At 37.6% G+C, this 15727-nt stretch overlaps 2 protein-coding genes across 3 annotated transcripts in view; one reads left to right on the forward strand and one right to left on the reverse strand.

The window, feature by feature from the left end:
* The window catches only part of CEP112 (centrosomal protein 112), a 406944-nt gene that overhangs the window by 193691 nt on the left and 197526 nt on the right, over positions 1 to 15727 (reverse strand). For both annotated transcript variants that reach the window (XM_032870788.1, XM_032870789.1), the window contains one exon: positions 6540 to 6722. In XM_032870788.1, the coding sequence (XP_032726679.1) occupies positions 6540 to 6722 (183 nt within the window). The remainder of the gene's footprint in view (positions 1 to 6539; positions 6723 to 15727) is intronic.
* On the forward strand, positions 14106 to 14504 carry LOC116875372 (ubiquitin-conjugating enzyme E2 N-like). The gene has a single exon (XM_032870792.1). It carries the CDS (start codon positions 14106 to 14108, stop codon positions 14502 to 14504), a length of 399 nt encoding a protein of 132 aa, XP_032726683.1.

Below are 15727 nucleotides of genomic sequence, written 5' to 3' on the forward strand. Positions count from 1 at the left end.
AAGAAGCCCTGGTTTGCTCGTTCTGTGACCTTGGGCAAGATAATGTCCTTGAACCAGAAGTTCTTTATCTGTGAACTGAAAATAATTGGATGTGGTCATCTCTTTACTCAATCTGGCACATTACAGCATGATGCTTAGACACCCGACATGACCACAAGGTGCGTGCCCAGCACGACATCCTGGACCCACAGACTTGTGCTCCCTGGCCAGCTCCCCGGTTTTCACCACTGCAGAGTCATCACATTGTACCCCTATTTTAAATATCTCCAGCATTTAATTATTACCTCTTGAAGGACAACTTGAGTATTTCTAAGAAATCTATTATGTGTAATGAGAACAAAAGACAGATTTTTAAAGTAAGCATTCAATTGGCATGGAGGTGTTAATTCAAAGGGAATACTTCATGGTATGATTTGGAAGGTTTGTCTTTAAAAGGAATATTCTTATCTAGAAGTGGACCCACATGCCATGGAATGTGGTTTCCATGGTAACTGCCACACTTAAAAAATATGCACAGGACTAAAGATACACTGTATAACACTTCTACAAATGGATCATTCTTAGAGAAATCGATTTCCTTGTCTCAGCCTGTTTTTGTTTTTTCAACTTCATATAATTTCTCCACAACGAGGACCAAGCTGAATTGTTTATAATAGTTTAATTATAGGCATATATGCTATTTTTGTGCTTATAAGATGAAAATAACTACAGAATTTTTAAACTATAATGGAAAAAGAAAGCTAGTGATCTACAAAAAATATAAACGTTACTTGAAAGGTCATCTTCCTATCTTTTCTCCTAACTAAGCACCCAAAGAAACAATATTCTTATACACAGAAATGTACATATAATATATAAATAAAACAAATTATTAAATTCATATGTAATACCATTAGACAAACCACCATTGGATACTAGCAAATGAGATCTTTTCGCATTGATACATCTGTGTCAAAAGATGAGAAGAACTTTGGCTCTATTTGGAAAATTCTGTATAACCTATGCTTTTGGTGTCAGAGAAGCTATATTTCCCCATAGGCTTTTAAAAATGGCTTAGTTAAGAAAACCTCTGTTTATATTCTAAATGAATGCACTTAAGTTTTTGACCTATCTTAAATGCAGCATTTAGATACTATAAAACTTCATCTAAGGAAAATACAATGAAAATTGTGATGCATGGTTTTACCACAAAGTCCACTGAAAAAGTCTTATTTTCTTTTTGCAGAGTAATGAAGTAAATTGTTAAAAACATCTTCCCACCAACTCTGATATCTGACATTAAACATTATGTACATTGCAGCAAAAACCCACTTAATACTTAAAACACACTTAATTCCATTCCTCTTTCCATCTAATACAAATAAGTCAGTGTGGGGGGGTAAGTATCCAAGTGTGGTGTGTACACAGCTGGAACACCAGGCAACCACTGATGTGACTGTGTGTGTCACCAGGGACAAGAGGGGACCAAAAAGCAGGGTTACATTAAGAGCAACAGCCTCATGATGTTGGGGGAAAAATATTTACATAGTTTGGTTTTTCCAAGTGATCAGTCCAGTTCAACCCAAAGAAATAAAAATATTTACTACCTCAAAACCAAGTAAATGATATTAGTGAATAAATATTGATGATGAAATACCAGTTTGGTTATGTAGGTAGAAACCAAACTGTTTTATTATGGATACAAATATCCTATACTCCTGGACCAAATGACCACTTGTTTTTATTTCTTATAGTTTTCTATAATATACATTCAGAGGACAAGCGAATCAGAAGAGAGAGTAGCAATCTTGGAAATTAACAGTAGGGTGTTAACTCTTATACCAGCTCTAATTTCAGCCATGTTTCTAATTTGTACTTCTTCGAGACATTTTGTTAGGGTTTCAGGATCAACCATATAATGAAGTAGTAGAATTTGCTAGGCTCATGACTTAAAATATGCTTTCATTTGATTCATAATATGTACAATATTGGATCTCCTGAAGCAGGTGTGTTTTTTGATAATGGAAATGATTGTATTCTCCATTAATTAAAATGAAATCTGGGCACATTAAAATAAAACCTGCTAATTACATTTTGTGAAAGTACTTAAAGAATCAAAATGGCCCCACCAGATTTTATTTCCAGTGTCTTAACATACAGAGATCCTCGTCAATTATGCTGGTCAGTGTCCTCTAGACTAAGTCCTATATCATCTATTTCTCTCAGAACTGAGTACTAGAAAAAAAATAAAGTAATCCGATTTCTTTCATAGATAATTAGAATTACACGGTCCATCCTGTTTCCCTCTTTGCTGCGGCTTCTAGGTGAGCTGAGAGCTAAAACTTGTACTTAACTAAGGCATTTTTTTTGAAAGTATAGGTTTTCTGGTGGGGTTAATATCATTTATTGCTTCATGATTATTTTCAGTTATATTTAACCTGTTTAAGTGTGTGTTTATTACAAAATGCTGCCTAAGATCCTTTTTGAAAGTGGTTGGCGCATAAAGAAATTAAACTCAATGTCTTCAGTGGAAAAATGCTCCCCTAAAAAAGCCCAAAGACCATGCACAGGTTTAGCAGAAATGTTCAGAACATACATATTGCTAAATTCCTCCATAAATAATCTTTGAAGAACGATAGCCAGTACTCAATCCGCTGCACACAGATGCACACCAGTTTATAAATGGACATTTTTATTTTGGGCCCGGATTACCAAATTCAGTAATAAAGAAAGAAAGTAATACATAAGGTAATGTGACTGAGATATAATTTTAAAAATTAAAACTGCCTTACCACAAATATCTTTTCTGGAAAATTTTTTTAACTAGAAGAGAGAAAGAGGAGGATTTCTGAAAATGCTACATTTTAGAATTAGCGGCAGGGGAGCTTCTCACTGTGAATCCATATGGCAAAATCAAGATGATCTGTCCATTTATTATGCAAAATTCATCCATATGAACATCATGATTCTCAGTTTAGGACATCAAGAAAGACATCGAGATGCCAATGTTAGGCAAGACCCAATTTCCTACATACAAATTTTAAGTTTGATGTAGCTTTGGATTTTGTGATAACCTTCTCCAAGCCTGCTGTTTTAATCTGCCTTATTATACTGATGGTGGATCACAGAGGCTGCTGGGGCCACCCTGAGTCTTCCATGTATCTGTACCTCAAGAGGTGACATAGACAACTGTCCTATGATGGTGATCCCACCTCTGGGGCAGACCACAAAAGTTCTCTACTGTGTGCATATACACCATTCACTCTGGCGACAAACATGAAAGAGCAAGCGATCTCCAAGTGATTCAGGGTCCTTAAAGGACAACTAAGAGGTCGAAGAATCTAAGTTCTGTTTTTCCTGTAATTCAAGGGAATAAACTGTAGAAAAGTTTTTCACTACATTGCAATTCAAAAGCCAAATGACATGCATAACCACCATGTTAGAAGAAATTCTCCTAAGGCGGTCATAACAGAATGATAAATTTTCTTTGTATTATAAAACGTGAGTAAGTCAATCAAATCATCCTCCAAATTAATTTCAACAAGAGGTATCTGGCAAATGAGAAATATCTGACAATGAGGTTGTAACTTTCTAATATGTCTTATTATCTACTGATTTGGGTGTTTCTTCTTAAACATTATGACCCTAAGTAGACACAAGGCTGACCATATTGTATGAGGCTGGTAAAATTTAATGTGCATTTTAGCAAATATAAGGATCACAACATAAAAGAGCCTACCTGATTGAAAATCAAGTTATGACAAAGATATATGCATAGAATAATTAGCTAAATGCACCAAATAAAATGGGAGAAATAATTGTCTTTAGTTGCATTACTCTATCTTAGAATTTCTCTATAAAACAGAAATTACCTGGATAACAACTAATCTGTAATAATTACACAGCATATTCACCAAAAGGGAGTTCCTGTTTGATATATGATTCACCTTATGGTAGGGAACTATACTTTATAATAATAGTTTTCTTATCAGTATACAATACCTTATATATTTGGAGGAAGCCAAAAGTAGATTTTTAGTATATTGTCTGCATTCAACAATTTGATGGAAGAAAGAGTGGCAAGCAAAGCCACAGTATCCAAAATAGGTACTTCACTGGTCCTCTCTTGGTTAAGTATTTCCAACAGTCCTTTTTACAAAATGGCCTCCATTGCTAAATGGGAGCAGCAGAACGTGAACTAAAAATCAAATCTCTCTGGATCTAAACTGAAAAATTATACAATCCAGTATTTAAGATCCATCACACATGTACCACTCCACAGAACAATGATTTGAATAAAAATTCTTCTATTTAAAAAAAATATATGTCCACTTGGTTTTCTTGAAATTCATGAATGGAATTCAGGACTTCAAAGATATTCTACATTACATTACCTAAATCGTAACCATGAAAAGATATATTTGGAAAATTGAGATCGTACCTGAAGGAAACTTTGAATTAATATCCTCAATGAATAACCAAAATAAATACAAATAATTAGCATTTTGGTATACATGATAAGGTTTTTTAAAATATAACTTATTGGCAAATTTTTAAAAAAATACATTCTCTAAAAACAACCAAGTCTAGCTTACACAGAAAATCATTTTCATTCAGATCAAAAATGCATTTAGCTTTAGTTTACATTGCTTTACTAGCACTCACAGGACAGCAATTCCAATTGTTCCAAGAAAGACACAAAATAGGAGAAAGACAATCCTACGCTACAGCATTTCAAGAGGTCATATGGTCCTCATGCTGATTACTTCAATTAGAAGAAATTCAATTAAGGACCTTATTGTACTCTCCCTGTGGCTTAATTATATGTAATAATTCTAAAATTTCCCTTTTGTTATTGGATGAACCGCACCCTATATATGGCAGATACGACGCATATAAAAATCACAAAGATTTCCTCTAAATTTGGCCTCCGCTACTGTCGGCTTTCCACAACAGCATCAAAATAGTAGGAAGTTATATAAATTAATGTCTTTTATTGTATCAAGTATTCGATTTTACTATGCAAACAGAACCTACACAGACTCAGAACCCAAATATTCTATCACAGAAGACAATGGTAAGGCTAAGCATCATCTTTGAAGGAGAATAGAAGTTTGAAAATATTCTTAGTAAATGATAAGGCTAACTATCAGAAGATCAGCATGTAGTTTCATAAAGGCTCTAATGAGGTTGGTGGCAAAAATACAATACACGTTGATTTAGCAGGAAGCACCTGAGTCTGCTGGTACCATGGCTACTACAATGACTACCTTTTCAGTTAGCAACCCCCACAAAAAACACAGTGAAAATAGTTTTCCTATAAATGTATATTATTGACCAAAAAAAACCTGTGCCGAGTATACTCATAGTGCCCCAGTCATTCTCCGAAGGTGAAAGACAACTCAAGGTCAAATGAAAAATAACCAATTACTCCTATCCTTTGCCTTACCGCCTCCCGCCCTCCACCCAAGAAAGAAACACCTTATTTAATCAGTAGCATTATTATTGTTTAGATGATCATAAAATCGTTTAAACACATGTCATCACAAATAGAAGGCTTATTTCACTGTTTAAAAATTATATTATTTGGGAGACAGGATAACTAGGAAGAAGCTTATGTGTGGTATGAATAATATGGTTAAGATTTCAATGGGAAAAGAGGGATTTAGACCTCGTATATGATATGGTTTTATTAGAAAATAAAATTATCTTTTTTGGTTATCGATTGCTCCCCAATTTTTCTTTAATAAAATTTCACAGCAATCTCAAGAGGATACACTAAAGGCCTTTGATTACATATACCCCAAAGAACGTATTTGTAGCACAAAGGTGCACACACCCAATAAGATTTTTTTTTCATCTGAAATTTATAAAGATAATTTTCCATGCTGACAGTGCAGATTTCATCCATAAGTTTGAAGAGTCAAATGCTACCACAGCTGGGGGTTATTCTGCCAAATGGCTTCCAACAGGGACTACAGAGATGGAGGCTAGGAGGCATGTGCATGCGCACGTAGGAATAAGCCACAGACCTGATGGGAAATAGCCCTTCTCTGGAGTCATTTTTATCAATTACCATCTGAGTGATCTAATCAAATATAGAGTCTAATGGAAAAAAAAAAAAAAAAAGCAACACCAGGAAGGAAAAGCAAATATTAAAACAGCTGCTTGATTACCTACAGAGATTAAAACAAAAAGCAAGGAGTGAGGCTGATATATTTCATAGGGATTTGCTGAGGCTGAGGGGAGGGGTAAGGGGCAGATACCTTAAAAAAATCCATCATGAAAGGAACTGAGACAAGATTATAAAAAAGGGGCCAAGTTATAGCGCGCCATGGGATTTTTAATCTGGCTACCTGTGGTTTCTGTAGTTAAAGCCTTATTCATCCTCAAAACGGGGGTGGGGGTGGGGAGAAGAAAACAAAAAAAAAAATCACATTTATATGTCAGTTTTGCAAATGATCAAACAGCGTGCACCAACAAGAATAAGAAGAAAACACTAAACGCTGATGACTTTTTAAAAATAGATACCCGTTTTATCAAATATTATTGATAATTACCTGTGAATCTCGTTTCTTGAACTCTTGAATTTGATTTTCGTGCTCCATATTGGCAGCGCGAAGCTGTTTTTCCAGGTTTTCAATTTCCCGTTCATGGTCTCGGACTAGGCTATCCTTCTCTGCGCTATGCTGCTGTGATAGGTGCGTCTTCTCCTGTTCATGCTCCAGCTTCAGCTCCACTATCTGATTGGACAATGAGGAGGACAGTTCATCAACAGAACATCCTTGTCGTCATGACAACTCATGGACAGCTTAATTTTTCTCTAATTTGTCCAAGTTGAAAATTTTATTTTTGCGTCATTATTACCTCACCCTTGAAATACTCTCATCGGGGGGGGGGGGGGGGGGGGGGGGGGGGGGGGGGGATTTTATCCAAACCTAATATTCAAGACAGTTGGGCATATTCAGGAAATCGTTCTGCAATCTGTTGGCATAAATGCCTGAACATTGAAAAAAATTATGTTGAATGCTAGGTATTTCCTACCCAAGAGTTCGGGTATTACTGATCAGCAATGGTTATAAATGGTTAATAGGCAGTACGCTTTGCTGTTTGCTTCAATATATACATGTAAAAGCAGCAATTAAATCAGTCCGTTTTCTTTATGATTTTCAAATAAAAGCTCGAAGCTAAATACGCATCTGGATTATTGTATATACAGTTGTCTTTTTAAAAAAATAAAATGATAAATTTCAAAGCTCTATTATCTCGTTGTCAGCTACGGTAGACCAACATAAACAGATGTTATGTGTTCCAGAAGGGCACCTGCTGTGCTGCAAGCTTGCGCCATGATTTCATAAAGAGCATTCTATTCTCAGGATCCTTTCCCAGTCCACTCCACACTGGAGACTGTGACCTTGGCCAGTCTTAGCCTCTCCCTGCTAGACTGAATGGCAGCCCGAGACCAAGGGCCTGGTTGCCGCAGCTTTGATACTAATCCTCCCAGACTGTGCACAATGGCACCCTACCTGGCCTGCAAACTATAGCCAGCCAGGCTCTCTTTGAAGCAGGTGATGAATAGGGACTGCAGGAAGCCAGCTTCCCCAGTGAACTCCAGGCCACACAGCTGCTAAGAACAGTCACTTGGATTTTTCTTCAGTTTTGGTGGATTTCAGGGGAAAAAACTGCCGTTATCTAGAATATGTTGTGTTATTTTCGGCGTGAGAATCCATCTTCAAAAAAGCTAACAGTAGGAGCCTGCTCCAAATCGATCTTGTTTCTTGTTTCGTGCAATGAATCATCAGACTACCTTATCTTAAAGCGATAGCATTCATTTCTCCACGCGAGCATGCTACACTAAGTTTCAGAAATTATTTTGAGATTTGATATCCTCACCCTCTAACTGCAAAAACACAAATTGAATGTGCTTATAAACACGGGTTTTGACATTTTTCCTTATTGTGATTTTTCTTAGAGCGGAAAATGAACAGGAAATGTCTGACCACTTATAAATGTATTATACTATGGAGAAGAAAGGAAAGGATACCCACTTTTCATTCCATACACTTACCAGAACAAAATAATGTATGAAGTAATAGAGAAACATTTATTTTGCATCTGAGAACAAAGACAGCCTAGTGAATTTGTGTCTATTTCAAATCTAGGGATCTTTCTTCCTAATTATTCTACTGCTGGCAATATATAGAAAAAAATAATATACACATCTTCTCCTCACATACCAAGCACTTAAGTTTTCTTTATTTAAAATTAATGTGCATGCTTTACTCTGATTCACACAAGTACAATGTTAATCCCAACAAAAGAGAGAATTGAAAATTGTATTGATATTACTGCATCATTTCAGGCATCTGAGTTTATGAATTATTGAGTTAGAATATTTTTAGTTCTTGGACACATTATTATTTCTACTCAGTGTTACACTACCAAGCATTAGTATAATAAATTTATAAGTTTTAGTTAAAATCATTTACGTATGTAACACACTGTAAAGAAACAGATGGAGGTAGAGAACACTACTGAGATCTGATTCTTAAAAGCCTCAGAAAAATTGAGAGAATGGGTGTGATTTTAAAATTGACAGAAAACAAAATACTTTACATACTCTAGGGAAAAATAACCAGTTGACCCATAATCAAGGCAGAAGGATTACAGAATTCTTCCCCCAAGAAAAAACACATGACCGGAAGTCGCTATGAGATCATTTGTAATGGTGCAGCCTCATTCTAGGCTCTAAATAATGTACTTCCAAAGTAACTTCCTCTGAGTTATTTGAAGAGCTCTGGTAGACTGATCAATGACCCTTTCCATGCTCAGATTTCAGTTAATTCATTTTGAAAAATTAGGAACAAATGAAATAGAGATAGGGGAATTTTGAGCCTAAAGATAGATGTTCATAAATTATTAGTAGTTTGTCATTTTGTCAGGGCCCATTGCTCAGTGATGCTAGGTAATGAATGAATAAATCTCAGGGTTGCTGGAGCCTTTTAAAGTGAAATAGCTCAGGTTTGTCTGCTTGAATCCATACTACTTGGTCAAATTCTAGATGTTATAAGCCCTTTCTGGTCTTTGCCTAAGATTCTTCACTCTTAGCATCATCTGGCAGACATGTTTCGTCCTAATACATGGTAAAGTCTAGAAGAAAAACCCTAATGGTCTAGAAACATCTTAATGATGAGATTCATAACCACAAAGGCCATCAGCAAAGTGGATCTGTTTTTAAATTCAAGATTGTACTAGTCGCTAGCCCCTTCCATGTAAGTAAACATTAAAAGAGTTTTTTTTTTTTTTACTTTTCCAGTTCAGTCACTTATTTATTTTTATTTTTTAAAAAATTTTATTTATTTATTTGAGAGAGAGAGAGAGAGAGAGAGGGAGCATGAGCAGCGGCAGTGGAAAAGGAGAAGCAGACTGCCTGCTGAGCAGGAAGCCCAATGATGGCTTGATCCCAGGACCCTGGGATCATGACCCGAGCTGAAGGCAGATGCTTAACCCACTGAGCCCCCCAGGCGCCCCTCAGTTCAGTCCTTTACTTATAGGCATATCTCAATGGTAACAATGAAGTGGGGTATGTTCTTTATCCTGGACTACTAGATACTTTTGGTTGGCCAACAATAATGTCTAATGGAATCAGTGGTGATCAGGAGGTTGTAAATCATGGAAAATGTGGAGAATGTAGAAATATACAGCATCCTCAAGGATGAATGCTCAGTGGTCAATGAGATCTCTGTGTTAAGGCGATATCTCCTACCGGTGAGAATAGGATGCACCATCACCAAGGAACCTGCTTAAGTAAGGCCAGCTAAAGAGCTCCCTGTAATACAGGAGGGAAAACTCTAAGTTCCCTGATCCAAAAGCAATGGGCTCTGTGCGGGGTAACTACACTAGCTATGTATATCCCTTCAGCATGTATTAAAGCAGACTGGCATGTCTTCTGGGGGAGTGAAGTGAGTAGCCCTCAAGGGTGAGCATCTGGTACAATCTGGTAGTCCCCTGAAATGCTGAGCTTGATGGCTTGATGGTTGGGGTTTGGGTGAGAAAATGGTTTTATTGCCTAGAAACTATTAGTTTGAAACTGTTATTTTTGTAGGTCAAAACAGGAGATAGTACTTTATCCACTATGCTACCCCCACACTACACACGAAGTTCAAGAGTGATATTATGAAGTTCTGAAATCCCTGAAAGTGCAGCCTTCCATCACAGACTAAATCATTTTGCAAACGGATGATGATGCCCTCGTTCTAACTGAGACTTGATGTAAGTATCCAAAAGCAGAAGTACATGTCAGGCTCTGAGAAAGACCAAGATGGAACCACTAGATAGCCAAGTCTCTGGGGGTCCTGGAATATATATATTTTAAGCCTTGGTAACAGTTTTAGAGTGAAATCAGTGCTAGCAAATGTGGCCCGAGCACCTTTTAATAATCTCATAAAGAAAAAGACAAAGGAGATGGAATAAGTCATTAATTCTCAGTATATATCCCACAGAAGACCAATACATCTCAATAACACACCTCAAAGTCAGAAATTCCAAACCAGAAACATAAATTATGCAAGTGATAGAATGGGTCCAACACATTTTTAGATACAAAAATACTAACTAAAATAACCTCACCTATAATGAAATTACAAATCTACATTCTACAAGCCTTGCTAGAAGAATGGATTAAAACTACAGGAATTAGAAAAAGAGGCCTGGGGATAGATGTGTCTTACAACTGAATGGTAGCTGCTCTAATTCCAAGTGAACAGTAGTATGAAAACTGAAGAGTCCGGAGAGTTGTAAAGGCTACCTAGGCAATACGGTGTCAATCTTAATTCATGAAGCTTCCCCACAACACCCTGACAGTCACTCAGCTGCTGCTGGAATGCTTTTAGCAATAAGCGAACAAATGGCTTCCAAGGCAACTTATGCCTCATGGTGAACACACCTGACACTGGAACTTCTAAGTGAAGACAGCTGAAAAGTTGTCAGAAGAACAAAACAAATGTTAAAAACAGAACATTCACTGGCAGCAACCCAAGGAAAGAAGGCTAGCACGTTGGCCATCCATGTCAAATGGTGGTAGTCAAGGAAAGAAAGCAAGTTTCTGACCTGGTGAGACACACTACTCTGTCCCTCAGCAGTAATGCTGAGGAAGATCTTCTAAGAAGAGGGTGAGGAGGGTAATTGCATGGAGGACGAATGGCTGCTGGGAAGAGATGAATAAAACTGAGAAAGTGAAAAATTATGGCTGGTTCTGATGAAGCATAGGCTTCAAAGCGCCCATTCAAAAAGAAAAAAAATCCCTCCAATACAGACAGCAAATCCTGGGGAGAACATGAGTAAAATGTTAAAAGGCCTAGCAGATACAGGTTTCTCTAACAAGAGTTGCTCACAGGCCCAACCAGGTTCTTCTCCTTGTCCTTATCCTAATCTCAAGCTGTAGAAAGTGCTCAAACTGCAACTCAGAGGAAGAGAGACAGGCTGAAAATAAGGGCAGAAAAGGAGTCAGAGAGAACTCTTACATATTATACCAAAATGAATAGTCGATTTGGACAGTGCTGCTCACTTAATGCTCAAGTAAGATGAAAGGAAAAATGTCTGGACAGCTATAAAAATATTACATCAAGTAAAAAAACAAACCTTTTTTTTTTTTAAAGAGGTAGGGTGTGGGGGAAGCAGGAAGAAAGGAAGGAAGGCCCACCATCTTGAGGGGAGAAAATATACCTTGAAAATCAGGAACAAGTGGAGTTGACAGGGACCCTTAGTAATACCATGAGGGCAATGGAAGAAGAACCCAAAGATGAGAAGATAAAACAACAGAATTAACCAATAACCAAAAATAACCTGATCACAAAGTTAATTCTAAATTAGAAACAGCAATCAACTGAATAAACATGGCTGAAAATAAAATCACTGGCAGGGACAAGGGATCCAAGATAATGAAACAGACAGAGAAGATGATGTAGTGAGGAAACAGCAAAAGAAAACCCATATACACACAGATGTATCAGAAATTTTCCCTATAATGAAGAGCTAAGTGTGTATATCAAAATAGCCCACTGTATACCAACAAAAGCTGTTCTTGAGGAAAATAACAGCTCAAGAATACTGTAACAAAATTCAAAACTATTGAACCCAAACCATTCTTAAAAAAAAAAAAACAACAGCAAAAACTTGAGGATGAAATTCAGGCAACCAAGAGAAGACTAGAGGAGCTGTGTTATGGGCAATGTTTTGTGCCAAAACACAGTGGAACACCACGTACAAAGTTTTAGGGAAATGTGGGTCACCAGAGTGTGTTACACCCAGCCCAAAATAGGGAAACACACAGCAATTCTCAAGCATGCAAAAATTCAGTGAATACAACAATGATGTTCTTCTTGGAAAAAACGATTTAATGATGAAATCTCAGCATTCAACAGATGAATCAAAATAAAGGTATCCACTATGGGGAAGTTGTACTAAAAGTCCTGGTGGTAAGCATATAAATGATTTAAATAAAAAACTAACTCCATGTAATTATGATAATCATGGTTAGAGAAGAGAATACAAATGATACAACACTCCACAATGTATAAAATAACACTACAATTGACAAAATAGAATGGAAGGAGTGGGTGGAAGAGGTTTAAGCACGTTAATTTTATTTTTTTATTATAGTGAGTAAACTAATGCTCTCAAAATTGAGCCATAAAATTCAAAATGATTCTAACATCAATGCATTTTTTTAAAGAGAGTACACACACACACACAAGTGGAGGTGTGGAGGGTTGGGGAAGGGAGAGAGAGAATCCCAAGCAGGCTCCACTCTCTGTGTGAACCCAATGTAAGACTTGATCTCACCACCCTCCGATCACAACCTGAGCTGAAATCAAGAGTCGGTCACTTAACCAACTAAGCCACCTACGTGCCCCAAACCTCAGTGTATTTTTAATCTTTATCTCTTATTGTTCTCTGAAACCACCTCTCATCAGGCAAAGGAACGTTTTTCTAAACTTCAGAAATTCCTTGTTTTCCTTTTTCTTTACTTCATCTAATTTCACATAAAATCATTTTAATAAAAGTAAGAAACACAGCATAGTCTCATTTCTTAAAAAACGTTTTTGTTTCTATATCTACGTTCCCTTCTACTTATCTATGTCTCAGAAATATCAGGAATTATACTGATTTATACTGAATTATCCGGTTCACAGTAGTCACTGCCAGAAGATAAGAATTTGGTAGAATTTCTGCTCTCTCCATTGTGTGCAGTACCACATTGGACGGCCTTTACTTGGTATTTTAAGAGCCCTTATCAAGGAACACGGTCTCCCTTCAAACACATGGGCTCTGGGTCTGTGAACTTTGAACTTAGATCTAGAAACTTAATGAAGGACCGTGATTTTCCACGCAAGTGGAGAATTGTCTCAAGTTCCCTTGCCCAGTCTTGACTCCTTCTCAACGTTGTACCAGGAGTGCTCTCATTGGTCTCCGTCTCTCCTATCCCGCAACAACATGCTCTATTCACTCTCCTCAAAGATCCCTGCAGGCAAAACACCTTGATTAACTCCCTAGCCTTGGGGCCCATTACAGTAGTCACTTCTACCTTCCACAACATTTGAGTGCCACACCTGGTGTCTGCCATTTTGGAACCCTACCATACTACCGGAAGTGGGCAGCCCAGTTCCGCAGCAGCATCTCCTACTCTTGGTGCCAGCGTACGGAGGAGGCCACCACGGAGCTGCTCAGCAGTATCAGGGCTCCCACCATCAGTGCATTCATCAACACCTCAGTGTTGGCCGTGTCTTCTGGTCCCTCCCACAGGGTAAGTTATGTGGCCTAAAGTAATAAAATCATTCTAATATTCTTATTTTCCTGAGATTTTTTTTTTTTTTTTTAATCTCTTCCTTAAGACTATGTGATGGCAGTTCTGGCATGTCCTTCCTGGTTCAATTTGAGTGGAGTAGTAAGGAAGACCCCTGCCTAGTAAAAGCATCAGCTACTGTAAATGTGCCATCTTTTTTAAAAAGTGAGATGAAGGTCAGTTCAAATACCCTGAGCATTTATATGTAGCGGGTAATAGTTCAAAGGGTACTTTCCTTTAAAGAGGGAGCCACTGACCAGAGGCTGCCTCGGGATCTGACAAGATGGCCAGGCTGTCCCGCAGGATTATCAAGGAAACCCAGTGCTTGCTGGCAGAACCAGTTCTTGGCATTAAAGCAGAACCAGATGAGATTAACACCCATTATTTTTGTGTGGTCAATACTGGGCCCCAGGGTTCCCCCTTTGAGGGAGGGACTTTTAAGCTTGAACTATTCCTACCAGAAGAATACCCAAAGGCAGCCCCTAACGTACATTTCACGACCAAAATTTATCATCCTAATGTAGATAAGTTGGGAAGAGTACGTTCAGATATTTTGAAAGGTAAGTGGTCCCCAGCACGGCACAGGTCTGCTATGGATCTGGGCTTTGTTAAGTGCTCCAATCTAGATGGTCCACTAGCAAATGATGCAGCAGAGCAGTGGGAGAACAAGGCCCAAGCATAGAAACAGCTAGAGCATGGACTAGGCTATATGCCATAAATAATATTTAAAATCGATCTGATCATCAAGTGTGCATCATTTGTCCTGTTCTGCCAAGACTTCTTTCTTTTTGGTTTGCATTTAATGGACATAGTCTTAGAAATATTACAGAATATAAGCCCAGACATCTTCAGTCCTTTGGTGATTAAATGCACTTTAGCGAATCTATGTCTTGTCCTGATTCCCTGTTGTAAAGCATGAGCAGAGGCTAGAAGTACCATCTGGATTGTTGTGAAACCTTTAAAAGCAGTGGCTCTTCTCTGCTTTTATTCATTTTCCCCATCCTGATTTAAGTGTAAAGCCCTGTGAATGAAGATAGTGCTCAGGGTTAGCTATAGGGGTGTGCGTGTTTTTCTTTATTACTTTTTTTTGAGGGGGAGAAGTTTTACTTTAAATTTATGGGCTCCATTCCCCCTTTTTATGGTGATCTAATTGCACTGATTAAAAGGAGCTAACCAGTTCTTTCGAATATGCTCTCTAGCCATGTCTAACTTTATTTAGATGCTGTAGTTGGTCAGGCTTGATTGTTTGAACCAAAATGGGAACATTAAACAAACATCACAGCCCTCACTAATAACATTGTGACTTTGCTGTCAAATGTAGAATCCTTCCTTCAAGAAAAAGCTTGTGACCATTTTGTATGGCTTTCTGGAAATTTCTGTAAAATATTTTTTGTTATTAAAATTTTTTTTTTTAAATAAAGAGTGAAACATTAAAAAAAAAAGGAGTTTTCGGGGAGTCAAGTATACGTATCACTATGAGCACTGAGTAATGTGTAGAACAGCTGGATCACGACATTGCACACCTGAAACTAACAGGCTACATGTCAACTCATCCGGAATCCAAATAAAAACTTAAAAAAAAAAAAAAAGAAAAGATAAACCTAAGGACATATGTAAATCTGCTCTGAGCTTTTGGAGTCAGAGTAAAAATTAAGCACAAGTCAGCACAGAAAATGCACAGTACAGTCTGAGTAGGCATGGCCCCATCCCCCCCAAATAGCAAAAAGTGATCAGAGTGTCAAGAGCAGGAGAAGAATTTGTCATTAGTGGGTGGCCATGTGGCTCCAGGCCTAGATGATATCCACTACAACAAGAAAACCCATCTATGAAATCTCTTTGTCAACAGTTCAGTTTAGTTACACAAGTTCTCTTTTTTAGAACACAATATGGTGGAGCTAACTATGA

This window comes from Lontra canadensis, unplaced genomic scaffold, assembly GCF_010015895.1.
Source record: "Lontra canadensis isolate GAN:19392208 unplaced genomic scaffold, GSC_riverotter_1.0 scaffold41, whole genome shotgun sequence".
NCBI classification, from domain to species: Eukaryota; Metazoa; Chordata; class Mammalia; order Carnivora; family Mustelidae; genus Lontra; species Lontra canadensis.